The sequence below is a fragment of the Symsagittifera roscoffensis genome, chromosome 4 (genome assembly GCF_963678635.1).
Source record: "Symsagittifera roscoffensis chromosome 4, txSymRosc1.1, whole genome shotgun sequence".
Lineage (NCBI taxonomy): Eukaryota > Metazoa > Xenacoelomorpha > Acoela > Convolutidae > Symsagittifera > Symsagittifera roscoffensis.
Genome location: NC_087065.1, coordinates 9077269 through 9099868, shown reverse-complemented (window position 1 = coordinate 9099868; position 22600 = coordinate 9077269). Strand labels below are relative to the sequence as shown.

Here is a 22600-nt window from a genome sequence, read left to right as displayed (position 1 = left end):
CAAAAAAATCACCCGCAAAATTCAGATGCAGTTCAGTGGATTAAAAGCGTCCTTTTTATTGATACTTTTTTTATTAATCAATAATGTTTGTTTCAAGACAAAATTTTCGATCGAGAGTCTTACAATAATTAGTGTTAGAGTTTGTTGTATAATTTTGTAATATTGATAAAAAGTTCTAGAGTTTTGGTTTAGTTTTTCGTAGGTTTATTAATGCTTTCCTGATTTTAGCTGGTTAAAATAATTTTTTCGATTTGATCTAGATAAAAGTTAATAATTTTTACAAATAGATGGTAATCTTTAAACAGAGAAGAAAGCAGGGCAACTTTTGCATGTTTTCCGTTTTTGCATTTGTTTTGGGTATTTTGGCTTTTGCCAATTCAGTTGATTCATGGTAAAATATATCTGTTGAATCGCTTCCTTGCTCAATTTGCGTTGAAATGTAATTTTTATCGTAAAATAACTTTTTTAAGCCTGATTCTGTGAATTGAAAAATGTGGTTACGGTTTTTTCTACCTCTGAAACAGTAGGAAGGAACTCCGTATGCTTACAAGTTTATAAAAAAAAATTTCCACGCAAAATCATATGCAACTTCAGACAGGAGCGATATATCATATTAGAGCGATGATATATCATATAAAATCCCTGTCGTGATTCGGTCAAAAATGAAATTTTTTAAACAATTTTCATAGAAATTTACTCACTGTCGAGATAAACTAGTTGGAATAATTTTTTTAGCGAGTAAAGCAACCAGATGAAGCAAAAATTTGTTTTTTTCAAGATATATAAACTAACTTATTTGTTGAAAAAAGTTTCTGAGTGAAAATTGAGGTTTGAACATTTCAAAGTATGACTGAATTAAAAAGTACTTTCGCTGGTTTTTGTCTATATTAATTAGAAAGTATTTTTTATCAATTTTTAATGGTATTTATCAGTCTTCTTTTACTATATTTTTGCTCTAAAACTGATCTAGCATTTAACACGTATTCTTTTATTGACCCGTTTTCAGTTTAGACTTTTAAGAACTAGTTCACGAAAATGTTTGCCCCATAACAATTCAGTTTTATATCTCCCTGATTTTCAAACGAGCAAAAACAATTAACACAAATTGGACAAAAAAGTTAAAGCAAGCGTTTCTTCTGAATTTTGTACTTTGAAAACTGGTCAGAACCTTCTGCGCTACCAGCAGGGTAATTTGTTAAATTTCTTTTTTGAGACAAAACTATCTCAGCTTAATTTGTAAATTTCTGGAGAAAAAAAAGTTTTTTTTTGGAATGTTTTTTAGTAAAATTTGGTCACTAATTCTATCAGAATAGTTGGGAATTAAAATGTATTGAAAATGGCTTGCTTCTGTTTTTTTATATAAACGTATAGAGGTGAATTTTTAAAAATTCCGAGTCATTTCACTTAACAACAGTACAGTTCATGATAAATTTCCACAAATTTTTTAAACTGTTTTGCTTCATTCAGTTATAACTGTATTGATTGAAGCTACCCAAAATTTTACAATTTCAGTATTTCAATGCTATAAAAAATGCAGGACAAAATTAAATTGAAAACTTTTAGCTCAGTTTTCCCATTTTGGTTGCCAATGAACAAATATGGCAATGAAAACAAATGCTGATGAAAATTCTTGCAGAATTTATATGTTGTAAGTTTTTTTTGCAAAAGTCAAAAACGGAACTTTACCCAAAAAACAACTGTTTTTTATTCATTTTAGTCCGTCGCTAAAACTATCAAGTAACTACCATCACCAATAACGCAAAAACTACCAAATAATTTTCGCGCTTATTTTTTCAAAAAAGCTTCCTACATTACGCACCAAAGTTTTAAAAAATGAGTAATCTCTTGAGATCTGTTTAAGGAAAAACAATTTTCTTCGGTAAATAAAAATTGTCAACAAACTTTGAAAAAATCATGTGGTCAACATTTGTTCAAAAATTGACTCAATTTTGGTTGACAATTCAGGGCTCAAAAACGCAATTTTATTTGTACGATAGAAACTCTGATGAAACATTGAACAATGTTTTTGAGTTTAGTTGCAAACCAACTTAAGGAAAACGCGAGTAAAGTTCACATCAGCACTATGATAGACATGTCTTACTTTTCGCATAATATTAGAACGCTTCTGTTTTTTCAATGGTCATGGCTCGTCTAATACGTTGGGGATGGTTTCTACAGTAAAGTAGAGCAGATGAGATTAGAACTCTCATTTATCCAAATGGTTCCTAATATAAGCCATTTTTTGTAATTTATTTGTTTTTTTTCTACTTCCGTCCGTTTTCGCACACTTTTTTTTACTCCTCATACGTACGCCTCCCCACCGCTTTATTTTTTTTTTTCGTCACCCTCCCTATTATTTTAATTTACGCTATTTTATCTGGCTGTTAAGACAACGAACCATCTGATGAAGGTATGATGTATTTTCGGCAACCCTCGTTGCATCATTTCAATGGTTCCTTGAGGGAGAAAAACTCATATTTTGGCATATTGTGACAAGATTCTTGATATTATTAGTTGAGGCATATTTTGTCAATTTTTGCTTTTTATCTGGGTCATCAAAAGTTTTTTGCCAGTAGAAAGACACATAATCACCAAATCGATTGCTGAGATGACCAAATCGAGAGAGGCCCTAAATATAGACTGGGATGACCGCCGCCTAAAAGACTATCTACATCAAGTCGCATTAGATCACTTCCAACGCACAGCAATCAGAGGGCAGCCCATGTCGACAGATTAAAGAAGTAGTGCAGAAGAAATCACCATGAACAAAATCAGGCTGAATAGGGCGCCCTTCGTTCAAGCAACAAAACATAGACACGGACTATGACCCAAGTTGATGACCCAATCTGTCCCCACAGAATCAACGGAGAACAGGCCTCAGAAGACGTATTCCTGCATTGCCCATCTGGGTTGACGAGCGGAAGGCCACCCTTGGAAATGACCCAAAACTACACGTCAAACAGAGAGATACAAACGCCGTCAAGGATTACTGGAGAAGTATTGGGGTTCACCCCGCCCCCTTCCCCACTCAGCACTGTAGACGGCCTACAAAAACAACAACAACAATCGCTTGCTGAGCCATTGTAACAAATAATGGCTTTTTTGTAGCGAAAAAAGATCGAACATTTTTCTTCGTTTAATTTCCTTATAGGTATATCTATATTAGTTTGGCAACCATTTTTTTAAAAATCAATTTACAAAAGTTTTGCGCACTTTTTGTTGATTTTGAAAAAAAAACTACAAATTTGAACTTCGTCTAGACTCATAATTGAAAAAAATTATAATTGGCTACCAAACTAATCCATATTTGCTTGTTAACCGTTTTTTTAAATTAAAATCAATTTATAAACGTTTTGCGGACATTTTGTCTTTTTTCTTTAAAAAAAATACAAATCTGAGTTTCAACCAGACTCTAATAAAAGCAATAGTTGTTCTTAATATAGTTTTATCCCGCCTTTTCCTACCTGATTTTTTAGAATCATAGTTTTCCACATCTTATTTCCTGCTGCTTATTTAGCATTCAGGTCGGGGTGTTTTAGTAAGGGTGCTTTAGCATGCAAATTTAAGCCAAAACGAAAAATTAATGATCGTAATGAATAATTTTTTGTGTAGCTTTGTCTTAATAAATTACCGGCAGCTTATTTTGATTCAGTTTCCCATGGTTTTTCGGGATTGCCTGGAAACATTTTGGGTCTTTTCGGTTATACCCCCTCTAAATTACGAAAAAGTGGAATGATTTTTTAAAATAAATGATTGGGACACTTGCAAAAAAAATGCACTATATTAATATGGGACTGCTGAAATTGAACTATTTTTACTTAATTGAGCCTCGAACTGACTTTTTCTCCAAATTTCGCCAATTTTCTGAGCATAAATTTCATTAAAAGGATGCTAAATGCGCTTTTAATTGTCGTTAAGTTCGCATTTTTTGCCAGTTTCTAGATTGAATTAACGCTCGCGATAGCAGCCCTACATTTGTAAGAAAAATCAGACAAACTTTCAACGAAAAATTTTCATTTCTTCAAAGTATTTATGGGGTATAATTTTTACGTTGAAATGTAAAGTTTCTTAATCGAATGTTGTAACTGGTCTAATTAAACCTCTGTACACATTCTAACATTAAGATCATCTTAGTTGGCCGATAAGGTGGAATCCCTCAAGCGCGAAGGTCCGAACGCGCGAAAATATAAATCAGCCAATCAGATTTCAGTAATCTAAAATTTGGAAAGAAAGTAAACATTTCCAGGGACTGGGGTATTGATATTGGCCGAATATAAAAATGGCAGAAATATGCAAAACTTTAATCAATAATGTCATTGACCGCCGCAAAATTGGGAAAAGTTTTACGTTTCAAGGGTTTCGTAATGAAAGAAGCAAACTGTTTCTTCGTTTACTTCTTTTTAATTGAATGACAACTGCTTGTTTTTAAAAATTGACTTTCCCCTTATTTTGTTTTCGGTTTTTCGCATACAAGTTTTTTCGCGCATTCGGTCCTTGGCGCATGAGAATAGCCCCCGGCCGATAACACGTGTTACAGCAGTTTTTAGTCTGAACCAGAAGCGAACTGAAAAAGCAGCAGTTAGAATTGGGTTGCCGGACATCAAGCCGACGAGATTTCAAGCCGAATTGTAAGTTAGGGACTTCAAGCCGAAAGTTGTCTCATTAAGCCAGGAAATATAATTAATTTGAAAATTTTTTTGAAGAACTTCTCAATTTCATGATCTTTCGCCGTAGTTATTGGCGTTTTAAAAAATTTTAAGCCTCCGAATGATTTTTAGTAAATTTGAAAATTAAAACATGGCTGAAGGCAATTTTCGTGTTTATAAGTTATGCATTTCAAAAAACGGCTGAAATTATCAACGGATGCCAATCCTAAGTGATTCATTTTCATGAATCACGCTTATTATGGACTAAACTTGCCTAAATTTTTGAAAAGCAACGTTTTACAATGAAAAATGAGTGATTTGAGGTCTTGTAAAGTTTAAACTTCGACCTGAAGTCCCTTCGGCTTGAAGTGTCGTCGGCTTGTTGTCCTAGACCCTTAGAATTGTGGCTCCGTGAAATGCTAACAATGGTGGCGTCCCTCATGCTTGAAGGACTGAATGCTTGAAATTGATTTCAGCTTACTTTCAGCCAATTAGAATTGAGTATTAAAAATCTCAAAGTAAATCGCAAAAATTTCAAAGTAAGAAATTAAATCCAGGCCATTAGTGTTAATATTGACCGATTAGATAATAAGAAGATGAGTTTTCAAGACTGAAAAATTCTTATGATTTGACCTCATTAATCTTGATGATTATCTGAATAGTTTTGGGGTTTTAACCCGCAAGTTGTAATATTTTTGATTATTTTCCACTAATTTAATACATTTTCTGTTAATATTGACTACGATTTTGTGAGAAAGGCATTTAGCCAATAGAAACGCTTGAGAACCCTCCCCCTAAAAATTGGAGTACGGTCTGTATTTAGACCACCGCGTCTTCAGACACTGTATTAAACAATCAGACGAGGAAGAAATGAATTTCATATCTTCCTTGACTCGATTGTGATTGATTAATACAGTGTCTGAATACGCGGTTGTCTAAATACTGCCACGCTAACCTAACAATTTTTGTTTGTGAGGAATTGTCGCATGATTTGAAGGATTAACTCAACTTTTGAAATGTAACCAAAAATGTCGGATCAAAAATGAGTTTCTCTCTAACTTGTTTTCGCTCTGAATGATTGCAGACCCACAATTTTAATTCTGTTATTGGCACTTTGTTGATGCCTCCGATTCCAGTGTTTCTTTCCTCATTATTGTGTCTTCATATTTGTAAATTTTTAAATAATTCTATGGAAAAATCAACGGTACAAACTGCTGGTTGTACCGAGGCGAACTGGAATCTTCCGCTTTCAAGAAAGCAGTCCAGCTCGGCGAGTCTCTGTAGGTTTTTTCTTCCGATGTTCTGACAGAGCAGCATAGTGGGAGATGCTCTGTGTCTCCAAGTTCAGTCTAGCAATGCAGGACTTGCTGAAGCGAAGATTGACTATTGACTTACTGTAGGCTTGTCAAGTTGTTGAGCTAGCTTTGGAACAAGGCTATTTCTTCTGCTATACACGGTGTAGATTATCTCTGTAGAAGCTCTCCTCCCCTTTCCTTGAATTTTTTCATCCATGTTTTAGAAATGGTTTTATTTCTGAAGTTTGTGCCTGTCATCTTTCAAAAAATCTCTTTAGTCCACTCAATTTCAACTCTCAATTTGTTTCAATTTAGGTCGCTGTTTAATCATAATAGTTTTTAAATTAGGTGTACTAATTGAAGCCAGATAAGCAATTCTCAATGTATTCGGTGTATTTAGTCACACAAAAAAAATTGCAGAAAAAATCCCTCATTCACGCGTTTAAAATAGAGATAACATCTGCGGTGCTAATTGAAGGAATCATTAGACGTTTTTGGATAGTCTGCCCATTTTTTTTAATAAAACGAACACTTAAGACACAAAAAAAAGAACTGAGAAAAAGGTTTACATTACAAAACTAAGACAAACAATATTAGTGAAAGTTAGTGGGGTCAGATCACAAGTTCCATTCAAATCAAAGTCTAGACGATCGACAATGTCAGATCTGTTTGAATATAAAGCGCATTAAGCAGCCTGCATATATGATTTGGTAGATAGGTCTTTATAGTGATTTGGTAGAGCTCAGAAAATCAAATTGGTCGACCTAAAAAAAGGTCGACAAAATGTTTGCATTTTTTTTGAAATCCCCCCTCGAGAAAATCCTAGATCCGACCCTGCTGCATATCATTTCATTGCGCTTTGCAAGCTTTTTTGAATTAATGCTTTGATTTTTACAGACGCTGTAGTCCTGAATCTTTTTCCAGCAAGTTCCACTTTGCTTCTAAAAAAGAAATAAAAAGAAGCTAAATTGTAGTGAGATTTAAAAATTTCGAAGTTTCGATCTCTCGCATTAAGTGTTTGCCTCCTAAGTTTCACTGAGCCAAAAAACTTGTAGGCGTCAACTATATCAGTCATTTTTCAATCACTTTCAGTCATATTTCAGTCTATTTTCAGTCGTTAGTTGGATTACGATAAAAAAATTGATAAAAATTCCTGCACACATTTTTCGGTGTTCAGACCAACATTCGGTTGCTGATTTGACTGAAATTTTGGAAACCAAGGAGGATAGTGAAGGAGACTAGTTACAAGATGAGTTGAATGCTTGTTAACACTTCTTGTCAGACACCGAGATAAAAAAAGGACGCGACAAATCATCCAATTTTCAATTTTCGAAACTAGATCTTAAAAAACTTGATTGCGGCGCAAAAATCAACGTTGCCTTGGGATTTGTATTACGTAATATGGAAACAGGCTAATATCGTTTTTTGCTCATAAGGCTCATGAAAAGTACACACTCTTCCATAAATCTATGCTGCTTTGCACTGAAGCAGTTTTGACAGCTATACAGAATAAAGTATATACAATGAAAACTTGTGTATGTTTCGAGCGCGTTCAGTTTGTTTGCATGGAAAAACCAATCTTGGAATATCCACTTCGAGAATCTTCAATGATTTCCTCGAAAAATTGGGATGCGAATCGAAATTGTTTTTTTGAGTTTCGATGGGTAGTTTGCCAATAGTTACAGCTGTAATAGATAAAAGCATCTTCGTTTTTGATGTCGACATTGAAGATGGAAGTTTTAAGGATTAATTAGCTTGGAGAAGTATCGGTAGATTTGGGAATACAATGAAACTGAAACAATACAACAAACATAATAATTACCTCAACAAAATCGACAACATCTTCAAATGCCCAATTTGCGATTCATTTTTCCATAAGGCAGACCACTTCAACCGTCACCTTTTTTGCTGCAGAGACCAAGTCAAAACATTTATCCACGTTTACACTTTAGGTGAGAAGTTATCTGAAAAATTGGTTGGATTCAATTTTGAGTATACGAAAGAGCAACTTCATCGAAAATGTTGTCATTTTCTTTTTTGAATCAGTTTGCGTACCCTCCTATGTATTGAAACCGAGAAAAAAATTGGATTGGGAATGATGAAACCATTTCGGTACCAACTTCATACAATTCGATCCATAACCCATATCCAAAACCCAAGACAAACATCTACAATCCCGCAATACAAACGTTATTGTTGCAAAGTGGAAATGTTTTTGTTAACAAAAACAAAGCGGAGATGCGATAAAAAGTTCTGAAAATTTAAAATAACCACGGAAAAGGATCAGATCAGAATTTTACCGTCCTTAACGATCAAAGTAGTTTGAATAAAAATGAAGCAAGAGAGTACGAAGACAATTTTTTGAAGCACGAGGAAGAAACGGACAAATCCACTCACTTTCTCAGAACAGAAATTATTCAATTGATTGATTTGATGCAACTTCTAAAGAGTTACAGTAATAATCTACCAGTATTGGGATACAACAGTGGTCGGCACGATACAAAACTAACTATAGCATATCTCACCCTAACGTAGTCAACGAAAAAGAAACTGAACCTTCAGTTAACAAGAAAATCAAAGATTTTGTTTCGTTCATTTTTGGAGACATTCTGCTTCTAAGATTTATTAAGTTTTTGGGTGAAGCTACTGTTTTAAGCTTTTTTCTTAAGGCTTACAAAGCCTACAAGATTAAACGATACTTTCCACACAAAAGGTTTGTTACTTCCAACAAATCTCGATGAACAACAACTACCTCTGTTTGATGACTTTTTTAGCAGGCTGAGAAAAGCAACCCTTTCGATGAAGATTAAGACGATTTTCAGAAACTTCTGAACACGGGGTTAACTGAAGAGCAGGCAAAGAAAAAACTTGGGCTAAAAACTAAACCACCTACGGGGCTGTATAATTAAAATGACGTGAAATCTATCTGGGAACAGGAAATTATGTCAATAGTTCGCAATTTTTCTATACGAGGTAGTATCACAACAAAAATTTTCCTCCTACCAGGGCTACAGAGCCTTGAAGCTATGCAAAATATGATCAATCTTCAACATGATAAAGGAATAAACAAGATAAGACTTGCAAATTTATCGCATATCTTTCTACTTTTGTCAACTGATTATAATTTTTACCCCTTCTTCTCGTTGATAAATACTTGCTTGAGAAAATACGGGAGATATAACCGGTGGTCGCTCAATTGTTTCCACAAGAAAGGCAGTAGCAAACGAATCTTCAAACCTCAAACAACTTGTGTATATCAATCGTCGGAATTGATGCGAGTCGTTTTTACTTTGATCTTGGACTACAGTGTACAAAAGCTCAACAATTGGTACAACACTTTCCACATAAAGTAATCAACCGTTTTTTTCAATATTTCGTTGATGCTAGGCCATTCAATTATGAGAATACTTTTTCTGGTATAGTAGCAGAAACAATGAAAAATCTAGGAAATAAAAGTCCTATGGCTATCAAATAATGGACAGATCAAAGCATACAATTACAAAGTATCTTGCTGACGATAAAAGCGATTAAGCTATCAACAACCACTTCTCAAAGAGGCTCTAAATTGTGGCTACACGACTTGTCTGAAGTGCAGCTTGTTACATCTATCATAGATTATCGTGAACCGAATATAGTAGGGTTCTTTATAGTACAGTGTGCAGATTTTTTATACCACAAGATGAGATTGTTGGAACTGTATTATAACTTTTCCGATGATTTTGCTGCGCTAACAAGTTTGAAGAACTCGTAATGGAGTCAGAGTTTCTCTGTTTGGCTTCGGCAGAATTTGTTTTTGAACATATCCTTCCCAGCAAGTGAACAAAATTGGCTGAAAAACAAGAAACGGATTTTTTCCTTGCACTTGCTGCTCCATATACAAAAACAGGACAAGAGGGAGCCAGGAATGGTCAAGAGTGAGCTCAGATGCACCAAAATGTTGTGCCCCCGCACTAGAAATTCCTGTGTTACGATAGTAAAAATCAAACGTATAAATTTAGCGGTAAAGAACTGAACCAACGAGCATTAGAAGACCTCGGAGATGGCCCGATTGCAAAGTATCGACAAGTACTAGATAAGGCAGTGAATTTGAAGTCAACTAATAGAGGATTTAAAACGATTAACCATGCAGTTGAAATTTTTAAACAAACTAAAAAAGGACAGCTGTTTTTACCCTAAGCGGGAAGTTGAATGTGATGGAATACATACTGAACCTTTAAAATTGGAAGAGAATCTGAAGTAAAATGGTATATTATGCGGCCAATTGATACATCTATGCGCCAAAAGGTACCTGATACATTTTTGAAACTTTTTAAGGAAAATAAAAAAAAACAATAACCTCCTTAATACATTGGGAAATACTTTACCTAAGTTAAACACAGGGTGCTGACCGGATACTGTGAAACGTATCTTATTACATGGCGGTCAGCACCCCCTCCCCCTTCACCGCAAGACTCGATTGTCCCGAAATACACTTCTCAAAGTCTTAAAAAAGACGCCATTTTTTCGATTTATAGTTGTATTTTCTGCGAGTTGTGATAAAGAATCTGACTAACAACTAGAACATAGGCATATTCGACAGTGATAGCAAAAAAGCAAAAAAGCTAGAACATTTGAAAAAAAAACTTCGAAAATTTTTTTTGCAGTGTTTTGGATTTTTGACGTTTTTGTTTTCCAGAAAGCCCTAGAATACTCAAAAAACTACTTTTAGTCGAGTAAAACTAAGTTGTTACCGCTTAGGCTAAGCAAGTGCAAGCTTTTAAGCTACTAAATAAAGCATTGTAAGCCTGTTCCCTCACTCGAATTTAGACGAAAATTTCAAATTTTCAGCCAAAATTTTCTCGACACTGGGAAAGTTTTTTGAAAATTTTAAAAAACGTTTCACATCACGACAAAAAGGGCTTCAAATTGATATTTCACTCAACTATCTCCGATGATTTTTTGTGGTAGCTGCTTTTGCGTGGAAACCAAAAAAAAATTGAAAAAAAAAGAAAAAAAAACGAAAACACACCCAAATACAAATATCCTCACCATATTTTACATGGTAGAAACAAAAAGTGGGTGGCTGGAAACTAAAAACAAAACTGATCAGACATTTTCAACGTGAGTGTACCTTCCACAAAAGGCGAGAGAAATGTTGTATTTTGCTTTTTGATCTACCACTCAAAGTGATGGACTGGAATGATGAGATCTGTTTATTATCGTTTTGCTTAGCACTACATCCGGGCCTTCAAAGGACGAAAAAAACAGTTAGCAATTGAACTGTAAAATGAATGTAAAGTAGTTATATTTGAAAAAATAGTGAAATTGGAAATTTTTCTGTTTTGTGATTTACGGGTTGATCTTTTTCTTACTCTACATGTGGGTGGGTGTAATTTGAGTCAAAACGAGACGACCCAAATAAAAAAATTAAAGAGTATTTAGAGTCCATTACCAATCTATATAGCAATGATCTTACATATAAATCAAGTAAACTGCCCGACCGCCGAGACCAAGCAGAAATAACCACCCAAAATTAATTCATTCATTATACCACCGGCTGATCTCAAATTCAGGGCTAAAAAAGGTTAGATGCTGGGCGTAGATCAAAATTGAACGAGAAAAAAACTACATTTACAAGTTTAAAAAGAAGCAGAAATGCCTGCTTTTATTAATAGTGTTATTATATTAGCCAATAGTCGATCGAGTTTTGCTGCAAAAGAGGAGCTAAAAAAGGAAAGGAAATCCAAACTAGAAGAAACCTCTTTTTTCCCTTCCCTCTTGCACTTGAATCAGTGTCCGGCCTTATCCAGTTATTACAAAAATCATAACTTTTTCTCCATAATTTTCTTATATAATTCAGTATCACTTTCCATAAAAAATTAAGCCAACAGCATAAAATTACGAGACTACAAATTACTTCTAAATACACCTACATTACAAATACAACAATTTTATTACAAGTCACATGTCAATTCCATCGCAAAATTGTTTTAAACGACACATTACAGTCAGATTTGAATATTGACCTGTTTGGCCCAATTTTTTTCGGTTCGATCAATTTGTCCAAAATTAATTGAACTTCTAAAAAAAGCTTAGCTTATTTTCATATTTTCCAAAACGGAATTGGATATTTTTAGACGTCAATTAAGCAGCCAAATCTATCATCACTTTTGATAACCAAAAATAGCTGGAAAATTGTCCGGTGGTCCAACATATTCCCAAAATTTTGTCTACCCAATTCCAAACCGGGGCCTAAAAATTTCTATATTTTTACCTACTGTAATTTACATTTGCTGTTCGGTTTAGATTTAAATATTCATCTTTTTTTTTGGTTATTTACAAACCGTATTTATTGGCAATTAGTCTGATGAAAACGTTAGTCAAAATTCTTAATTGAAGAACCCTTGTTCCCTAAAATTGCAGCCTTTTTACACTCACTTATTTTGAAGTGTTCATACAATTACCGCCATAATTTTTAAATCTGATTCTCTAACTTGAAGAGGTCAATTTTGTGCCATATAATATTATTTTTAAAACAAGATAAATCGGATTAATCGAATGGAATTTGCCTGCTGTCGTCCTCATTCGACTTTGGGCCATTATCAGTTAAATAGTTCAAAAAAAATTACTTATCTTTTTTGAACCTGATTTTTTGTTGCAACATCAAACCTTAAACTGAGTTCTAGTAGCACAAAAACTCGAGTTTTATAAGAAATATAATTAAATAGACCTAATTTTTTTCGACTGTTCCAAATCTACTACAAAAAAAAACACGGCATCGCCAAAACATGGAGTGTCTTGACAACATTCTGTTTATTTTCCTGACTTTAAGCCCTTGGTCCAACTTTTTATACTTCCCCATCACAATTTTATCATCCCCGTTCTCAATGGGGGGACATATAGTCCCCTTCTTTACATCTTCATCTTCATCTCTGTTGGGGGTGTCTGCCCTGTCTGCTACGGGAGGTCATTTGGAGCAGGGGGAGAAGGATTTACTGCTGGCTCTGTTGAACCAGTATAGAGCCAGTCCACAGTCCAAGAGTCACAACTGGATAAACCCTCTCCCAAAGGCATCCAACATGATGCAACTGGTGAGAATTAGTCCATTGGAAATCTTTTGTGGGTGAATATATTTATTGTGTGTGTGTGTGTCTAAATGTGTTTTAATGTAAGTGTGTGTATTGTTAGTGTACGAGCTCGGGTCATCAACCTCGATAAAAATGCGTATCATAAGAGTCCATGCTAGAAAAATTCGTATCAAGCAAAAAAAATGCTTATCAAACAATACCATAAATGAAGTTGGAAGAAAAACGTATATTGCAAAAGTTTAAAAGTTTGTCTGTTTCTCCAAACTCAGTTACTCACAAAAAATTACTTAAGGTGTTAATGTGAAGCCAGATTCTTTTAACTTTTGTTTTTTAAATGGTATTCATGTATGGCCTAAATTTGTCGAACCACCGCCACAATTTTCAAACCTGAGTTTTTCATAGTCAAAACTTTTCAAATTGTTTAGTTTTTAAACAAACTGTCCTTGACATTCGATACATTAACCTAGATGATCAATTTTTTTAATGCATTTAGTGCAACCTTTAATCATAACCAATGAGTTTTTGTAACATTTTTATTTCACATGTACAAATCATGGTAGCCGTGCAATTTTCATCTATAAGAAATATTTACCTGAGATTCACACAATTTTATGTAGTAAGAAGATGCATTGCAAGTTTTTTTCCAGGAAACTGCACGAGTAAAAATTTTAGTCTACATGTGATTGTGTAAGTGTTGTGTTGGTTTGTGTGGGTAGGCGCGTTTTGGTGGACGTAAGAGAGCTTGTATGTGTGTGGATGTGTGGGTGTGTGTGTGTGATTTCAAAATTAAAAAATTAGCTGGAGCGACTTTCAATGCTAGATCAGATAATCCAACTTTGCCTCTGTCAAAGGCAGACAAAGAACAAATTTTTCTAAGCTTTTCAAGGAAGTCGACAAAAAATAAATGAGTATCACTTTTTTGACGGTATTTTTTAGTGAACAAGTTTCGTTAGTCTTTGGCTAATTCTGTCTGAAATCTATTTTTCTTCAGCTTTCTCAAAAGAATGGAGCATCCACAAGTGTTCTACAAATCTACGACTCGATATCTTCTTTTTTTTCGAATTTATATGACATTTAACTCTGATATATTTGAGGAGCAAACCCCTGAAAAAGCTGCCTGTGATAAAAAAAAGCGTTTCCAGTGGTTGTTATTTTGTGCATTTTAGATCGTTGCACGCTCATACTATCACGCAAAGTTTTTGAATATACTAGATTTTTTTGAGTTTCCTACAAAAAAATGTTGGTGCCCTTGTATATCAAAACATACCATTAACGGTGAAGGATATTTTTGTTGTAATTATCGTTCCACAACAATACTTTGGCTCAAAAATCATTCGTTTCTATAAATAACCTTGTGTGCAGATAATTATTCCTGGCAACCTTTATTAAGCTGAAAGAATCTCTGACTACTTAAAAAAATGAGTGATGTATTTTTTTTGCTATTTTATTCAAAGTTGCTCCAAAACTTTACCGCTAAAAGTTTTCGAATCGGAGCCGATTAAGTTTATAAGAGAACTGAAATTTTCTTATGTTTTTACATTAACATTTACATGTGATTATAATTTTTGATCAGCATTGATAAGCTAAATATTGCTAGATTCAACGAGTTTCGAAATTTCGGTTAAAACGTTTGTGTCAGCCATTTACATTGATGCTTCCGGTAGTAGGCAGTTATTACCCGCACTGGAGTTCCATGAATAATAATCGATTAAATTGTCATTTTATAGTCAGTATATATAAAAATACAAAAGTGATCGATTATAATCCACCAAAAATGGATTATAACCCATTATTTTTTTATCATTATACTCCATTATAATCGATTATAATCGATTATAATCCATTAAAAATGGATTTTAGTTCTTATATTTTTTATGCCAATATAATCCCTTATAATCGGTTATAATCATTTATAATGGAGTTTTTCGATAGATTAGTCATGAAATTTACAATTTTTTTTTTCAAAGTTATCGCATGTCCTGTTTAGTGCAGTTGCTACGTATTAAGTTTCATCAAATGTTACATTTCTCTTTCCAATTTTTATAATTTTTGTCTTATATACCCCGTTTATACCCTCTCTGTTTACACCCCCCTTTGTTTAACCCCCCCCCCCCCCCCCCCCCGTTTCCTCCCTGTTTACACCCCCGTTTACCCCCCCCCCCCCTCCACACATTACCCCCACCTCCCTGCCAGTTTACCACAACCGCCATTCGCTCCCCTTTATGGGGGTTATTTATTGGTAGGCTTTGGGGGAGGGGGTTTATGATTTTGTGGGGGTGCATTGTTTTTCTCAATGGCTTCATGAAACTCAGCTTCGCAAAAAATATATATAACTCAGCTTCGATAAAACTCAGCTTCGTCTGAGTTTGATTATTAATCGGCTTTACTGGCTAAAACTGTCGAACAGTTCATTCATTGGTTTTGTTGCTTTTGGATTTTTATATAACACTCGAGCGGGTATCCGGCAAATAAGACGACAGCTGCTAAGACGACAGCAGTTAAGACGACAATCGCATTTGATGGGACTTTAAGACGCAATTCTGCAACTTGAAATTAAGACGAGTAAATTGAATATCCAAGTTGCAGAATTGCGTCTTAAAGTCCCATCTTTACTCACACTTTTACTCACACTTGGTAACGCTCATGTGATGAGGTAAATAAAACAAGACATTAAAACGATATGAAATTAAGACGAGTAAATTGAATATCCATATCGTTTTAATGTCTTGTTTTATTTACCTCATCACATGAGCGTTACCAAGTGTGAGTAAAAGAATGGTCAGTTTCATCCTGTTTTGATGTAGATGTCAAATCTAGCAAATGTTATGATCCATCATGGCTCCAATATGGCCTTCCAGTTTGTTTTCTAGTAGGGCTCAAAACAATTGCAATAAGTTTCCAATTGTTTCACCCGCGATTGGCAAAGAAATTGTCAACTATAGGTATCTTGCAAAACATGTTTTAACCGTTGATGGTTGTTTTTTCTCCATTGCAGAATGAGATTATCATTCAATCAGAACAACCAAATTAAGTGTTTTTTCAAACTTTTGATAAGAATGAATCTTTCGTCGTGTCTCTTGTACTGCGAAGACATCGTTCATAAAATAGAAGTTTTTTCTATTGAAATTTTGATTTTTCTCAATTACTAGATGTATTTTTTCAAAAATCAGGGGCAATAAAAAAGAGTGTACACACTCAGGGCAACTAAAGAAGTATTTTATTGGCTGGCGTGAGGACTTGTTGTCGATTCTGAAACCTAAGTTGTTTTTCAAATCATCGAAATCATATAATCTTTTTAAAAACGATTTAGAACGCAATCAAAAATATTTTTCTGGAACTTTTGTTTAAATTTCTGAATGGTTTACCCAATTTTAGTTACTTTCTTGATTCCTCTCGCATTGAAGGAAGAAAACAGGATTTTTTTTTGTCGTTGAACTAATCGTTTTTTGTGAACGCTGAGGTTTTTTGTTTCGTTCGGATATTTTTAAGGTGGCATTTGCTCTAATTTTTTTCTGCATCATGCTTTCTTTAAACCAGTAGCCCGGGTCGAGGTCATGATTTTATGTTCCAATTTCATTAACTGGAATCGATCCGCGTTGGAATCTAACATTTGTAATCTCAACACAGCTCAAAATCTGTACACAGCTCAAACATAAGTCTGCAAAGTCTGTACATAAGTGTTCATAGTCTAAACACACTATGCACGAAGTACTCCTGAATTAATGCACTGTTACAAGTGGATAGAGCTATCTACAAACTTCTCAACGGCAGCGTGCAAGTCATTAAGATGACTGCAGACCTGATTGATAGTACGCAAAAGTCCGCGATATGACAAAACTCAAAAAATTTAACCGATTTATGAAATAAAAAGACGGCTTTTCAGGGCCGGTAAAGTTTTCAAAGAAACAAAAAATATCAGGAAAACAATTTTTGTTTGTTGAGAAAACGAAAATTTTCATCACTGAAAAACAGGCAATCCATTTTTTCATGTACACATTCGAAATTTTGGTAACTTGAATTGCATAATTTAGTGATCCCCATGGTCTGATCACACCAAATTTTGTTCCCAACGATCTGAACACATAACCACGACCTCGTTCCGAGAGTTGAAGAGTTGCGATCCTGTTTTTTCGATATCAGTGTTTGTGTCTTTTTTTGGTCTCAATTTACCGCCCTCCATTATTGTTTTTTTTTCAGTTTGAATCAATGGTTTAGGCAACGGTTCTTATTTTTTGTTTCATATATTTATTGTAAAACCACTGGTCGAGGTGCTCGACCAAACCAAATGTGCTCGACCGTGCTTGGCACAAGTAAGATATGTTTCGACTGTGCTCGACCGAATTCGGGTATGTTTCGACTTTCAAACAGCATGATTTATCCAAATTTAAGCGCTATAATTTATACTTTTCGGGTAACATCGTATGATGCTTTTTCATCACAATAAAAGTATCCAAGATATCTGCAATTTGAACAATTTTTAGGGTTGACACATTTTTGATCTAGCTTTTTCCATCTTTTGGAATACTGGTTTCCAATTTGATTCAGAAATGTTTTTAAAAAATGTAGAAAATTGTTGAAAATAAATGTAGTTGTTAAAAGAAAGTTTTCATTTTTACTCTGAGTTACCACAGAACCATCGGTTTTTTTGACCGTGCTCGATGTATGTTTTGACCGTGCTCGACCGTGCTCGAGGCATATTTCGAGCGTTCTCGAGGTATGTTTCCACCGCGCTCGGGCTTTGTTTCGAATTTGTCCTCAAACAAAACCCCTGTCTCGGCTATTCCTTTTCGGTCGAGTACTCACATGTGCTCGACTTTGAAAGTCAAAACATAAAGTGAGCACCTCAACCCATACTTGTACTACTTCACGACACTGTTCAGCTCGCCTCTATTTCAGTCACACGGATAGTGTACTCTATATGCCTGATCTCTGTCAACAATGATATCTCGTATCGCGCGAAAACACGAGCCTTTATTGTGTCACTATACTATACACTAGGCACGCGTGTCTACTGACAGCAAAGTGTAAGAGTATTTATATACCAAGTTTTTTAATTTTCTTGTACATTTGGTTTCTCTACGACTAATTAGGGACTTCAGATTTTCTAATGGACCTTTAGATTGTAAAGTAAACAATAAAAACTTATCCGCAATCAAATTTCTTGGTACAAAGGAACGCTTTCTTTTTCACATTTACTCGGTAGCTCCCTAATTCGAGGTGCTCACTTTGTTCGACCGTCTCGACCAAATTTCGATATGTTTCGACCGTGTTCAACCGAAGAAAAATGCGCCCGCAAGACCGTGCTTGACACAAGCAAGATAGGTTTCGACCGTGCTTGGTCGAATTCGGGTATGTGCTTTTCGGGTAACATCCTATGATGCTTTTTTATCAGAATGAAATGATAAGAGTTATTTGCTATTTGAATGTTTTGTAAGAGATGAACTAATTTTGAGCTACTTTTTTCCTGTTTTTAAGTTAATCTCTTGGAATTCTGGTTTGCAATTTGAATCAAGCTTTTTGACTCTGAGTTATCGCGGGACAATCGGTATTTTTCGACCGTGCTCGAGTTATGTTTCAACCGTGCTCAAGGTATGTTTCGACCGTGCTTGAGGTATGTTTCGACCGTGCTTGAGGTATGTTTCGACCGTGCTCGAGGTATGTTTCGAACGTGCTCGAGGTTTGTTTCGACCGAGCTCGAGGTATGTTTCGACCGAGCTCGAGGTATGTTTCGACCGTACTCGACCGTGCTCGAGATATATTTCGACCGTGCTCGAGGTATGTTTCAACCGTGCTCAAGGTATGTTTCGACCGTGCTTGAGGTATGTTTCGACCGTGCTTGAGGTATGTTTCGACCGTGCTCGAGATATGTTTCGAACGTGGTCGAGGTTTGTTTCGACCGAGCTCGAGGTATGTTTCGACCGTGCTCGACCGTGCTCGAGGTATGTTTCGACCGTGCTCGAGGTATGTTTCGACCGTCCTCGACCGTGCTCGAGGTATGTTTTGAACGTGGTCGAGGTATGTTTCGAACGTGGTCGAGGTTTGTTTCGTTCGAGCTCGAGGTATGTTTCGACCGTGCTCGAACGTGCTCGAGGTATGTTTCGACCGTGCTTGAGGTATGTTTCGACCGTCCTCGACCGTGCTCGAGGTATGTTTCGACCGTGCTCGAGGTATGTTTCGACCGTGCTCGAGCTATGTTTTGACCGAGCTCGAGGTATGTTTCGACCGTGCTCGAGGTATGTTTCGAACGTGCTCGAGGTTTGTTTCGACCGAGCTCGAGGTATGTTTCGACCGTGCTTGAGGTATGTTTCGACCGTGCTTGAGGTATGTTTCGACCGTGCTTGAGGTATGTTTCGACCGTGCTCGAGGTATGTTTCGAACGTGCTCGAGGTTTGTTTCGACCGAGCTCGAGGTATGTTTCGACCGAGCTCGAGGTATGTTTCGACCGTACTCGACCGTGCTCGAGATATATTTCGACCGTGCTCGAGGTATGTTTCAATCGTGCTCAAGGTATGTTTCGACCGTGCTTGAGGTATGTTTCGACCGTGCTTGAGGTATGTTTCGACCGTGCTCGAGGTATGTTTCGAACGTGGTCGAGGTTTGTTTCGACCGAGCTCGAGGTATGTTTCGACCGTGCTCGACCGTGCTCGAGGTATGTTTCGACCGTGCTCGAGGTATGTTTCGACCGTCCTCGACCGTGCTCGAGGTATGTTTTGAACGTGGTCGAGGTATGTTTCGAACGTGGTCGAGGTTTGTTTCGTTCGAGCTCGAGGTATGTTTCGACCGTGCTCGAACGTGCTCGAGGTATGTTTCGACCGTGCTTGAGGTATGTTTCGACCGTCCTCGACCGTGCTCGAGGTATGTTTTGACCGTGCTCGAGGTATGTTTCGACCGTGCTCGAGGTATGTTTCGGCCGTGCTCGAGCTATGTTTTGACCATGCTCGAGGTATGTTTCGAATTTGTGCTCGTCTCAAACCCCTGCCTAATCTTTTCTTTTTCGGTCGGGCACTGATTTGTGCTAGACTTTGAAAGTCGAAACATAAGAATAGCACCTCGACCCGTGTATTAATTTTTTGCGGCCACGAAATCTTTCAGTGCAAAAACGGTTCCTTGAGCGCTGTACTTGTTTAGACATATGAGTTAAGACTGAAACAAGTTTCAAGTATATTAATTTCATAGCCTCCCATCTGCACATAAGGGAATACCGATCTATCAATCATTTTGATACCCTCGATACTTATTTGTTCAGCGATACTTATTTGTTCGGAAGTTTTGGATTCAGTTAACTTAGGTAATTTCTATCTCACTAGAAAATTAGGAAAACTTTCATCTTAAGCATCATTGAAATCATTGTATTCTCGACCGAATGCATTATTATCAGGCAGTTTTTTTGTGAAGTTATGAATAAGTTCAATTTTTATGGATGACTGAAAACGGATTATATTCAAAGTCTTATCTGAGTCATTGCGGTGGTCTTCTGTGGGAGTCCCTCTTGTCACTTGGAAGTTGCCCGCCGTTTCTTTTCTTGGTTGTTGTTTTTGCCCAGTTTCTGTATTCTTACAAATTCTGCCCGTACCCAACAGAGGCTGTTTCTCTAGATAGAAATATTAAATAGATTATCTAGCCAAATTTTATCGTATTTTTTCAACAGAAATTTCGGTACTGTTACTGACCGATCAACTCAGCTAGTGCGTAGCCAACCAGTCTATTGGCTCTTGGTGAAGCTTTCTCCGATAACTCTCTGATCTAAGCTCGACAATTGGAAGACTAAGTGTTTTTTTATTTAAAAAAATAAAACAATCTTCAGTGGAAACCCAATTTTTAATGCAAATACACTCAAATAAGTATGTGACAGGGAATTTATCATAGGTATGTGATAGTGAGATCAAAATTTGTGCCAGGGATTTGAAATTAGGTCAAAATTAGGTGCCATGGATGCTGATTCTTATTAGCGTTATGTCATAGTTCCGGTGATTCACATGGTATCGGCTTATTGTTTTATCGATTGAACTCGAATGCTTGTTGTTGTTTTGCATTCAAATGAGGAGAGTTCAAATCACCAGGTAGACAAGTGTATATATCCCACAGTTTAAAGCTATATAGATCAATCGTTGGGGGGCATTTTGTTGATGTAAAAATTGGAAGAAATGAAAAAAATAAGTGTTCTGAAAATTTAAAACTGAAATCCGGCAGTGTAATGTGCGCTACGAGTTTGGGTATAAGGATGTTTGTATATTGGGGAAAAATTGCTTAAGCAGGTAATTTAGGATACAATTATGATCTCATTGATTAAATGTTCTAGTTAAAGGAATTGAAAATGTAGCTGCGCTTCCAAGTTGAAGACAAAAATTAGTCATTTTTCCTTTTGCTTAAATTCTTCAATCGACAATTTAGATTAGTGAGAAACTCTGATTGACATGCGACAAGCCTCTCGCGCAGAATGAAAGACCAGCAAACCAAACGCTCATAATTTGCCAACTTTCGACTCGATGTTTTGGCCTATGCAGTATTCAAATAATGTCGATACAATTTTCCCTACATTCAAGTTTGGCACCGTTTTGTTCATAACAGGTACCACAAAAAACCTTGAAAAGGGTCTAGAGTTACATCACATTTAGGCGATTTCACTCGGAATTCGGTACTAAAAAATCACCGGGTCCGCAAAAAAGTTGTCCGAGTGTATTTTTTTTTGCAGGCCAGGTTGAAAATGATAAATGCACTTGATAATGTTTTTTTTTGTTTCAATTGACAAAGAAGAACCTTTGGATCAGCAAATTTATGTCAAAACTTCCACATATAATTGTAAGCTTCTGAACGACCGATTCTATGATAACCTTAAATGGAACCTTTTATTATTGAATTCTTCACTCGGTGACAATGGTGACGAATTTTTTGTGCTCGTGGGTGATTTTTCCTTTCTTTCCCGACAATATTTGACTTTTAACTAGTCGTTTTTGACGGCGTTTTTGTATCATCCGATAAGTTATTGTTGTTCTGAGCTCAAACTTAAAAACGTAGTCAACTTTTTAAAAAAAATTTATGGGGTTTAAAGATTGCCAATATTGCCAATTTGGGACACATAAAGCGCCATACATTTTGCGCTATTAACGCGTAGCGCTATTTTATTCCGTCTTAGAAATCCTTCCAAAATGGTTAAAGCAGGCTAATTGCTAACTTATTGGGAGCAAAATCTATCACTTTTTGTTTTATACGGTGTGTGGGGGTTGATTAAAAAAATCTCGAATTAAAAAAAAAATCTCTTTTTTTTTGAAAATTTATCAACTTTTTCAAGCGAACACTGCTCCCAAAACCTTAAAAGGCAGTCGGAATAATCAGGATTTTTCTCTTATACAAGTAGTCTTGTTTTATTTGGCGCCTTAAAATTACAAAAAAGTTTTGGCGTTAATATGTGCTTGTGTACATTTAAAGAAACATGAATAGCAGTTCTGACTTTCGAAGGAAGTTCGGAATAATTATGTTGGGGGCGTATTAATGCTTGGCGTGGACAAAATTCGTTCGTACTATGAAAAACTTTCATGCCACCAAGTTGGAAATCAAATACAGAAAAAATAATTACCTGTGATTATTTTATTGT

At 35.8% G+C, this 22600-nt stretch overlaps 1 protein-coding gene across 1 annotated transcript in view; it reads left to right on the top strand.

The window, feature by feature from the left end:
- Positions 1-11627: 11627 nt before the first annotated feature.
- The window catches only part of LOC134844730 (uncharacterized), a 59508-nt gene continuing 48535 nt past the window's right edge, over positions 11628-22600 (top strand). The window contains exon 1 of the mRNA XM_063861543.1: positions 11628-13011. Coding sequence (XP_063717613.1) covers positions 12709-13011 — 303 coding nt within the window. The 5' untranslated portion in view covers positions 11628-12708. The remainder of the gene's footprint in view (positions 13012-22600) is intronic.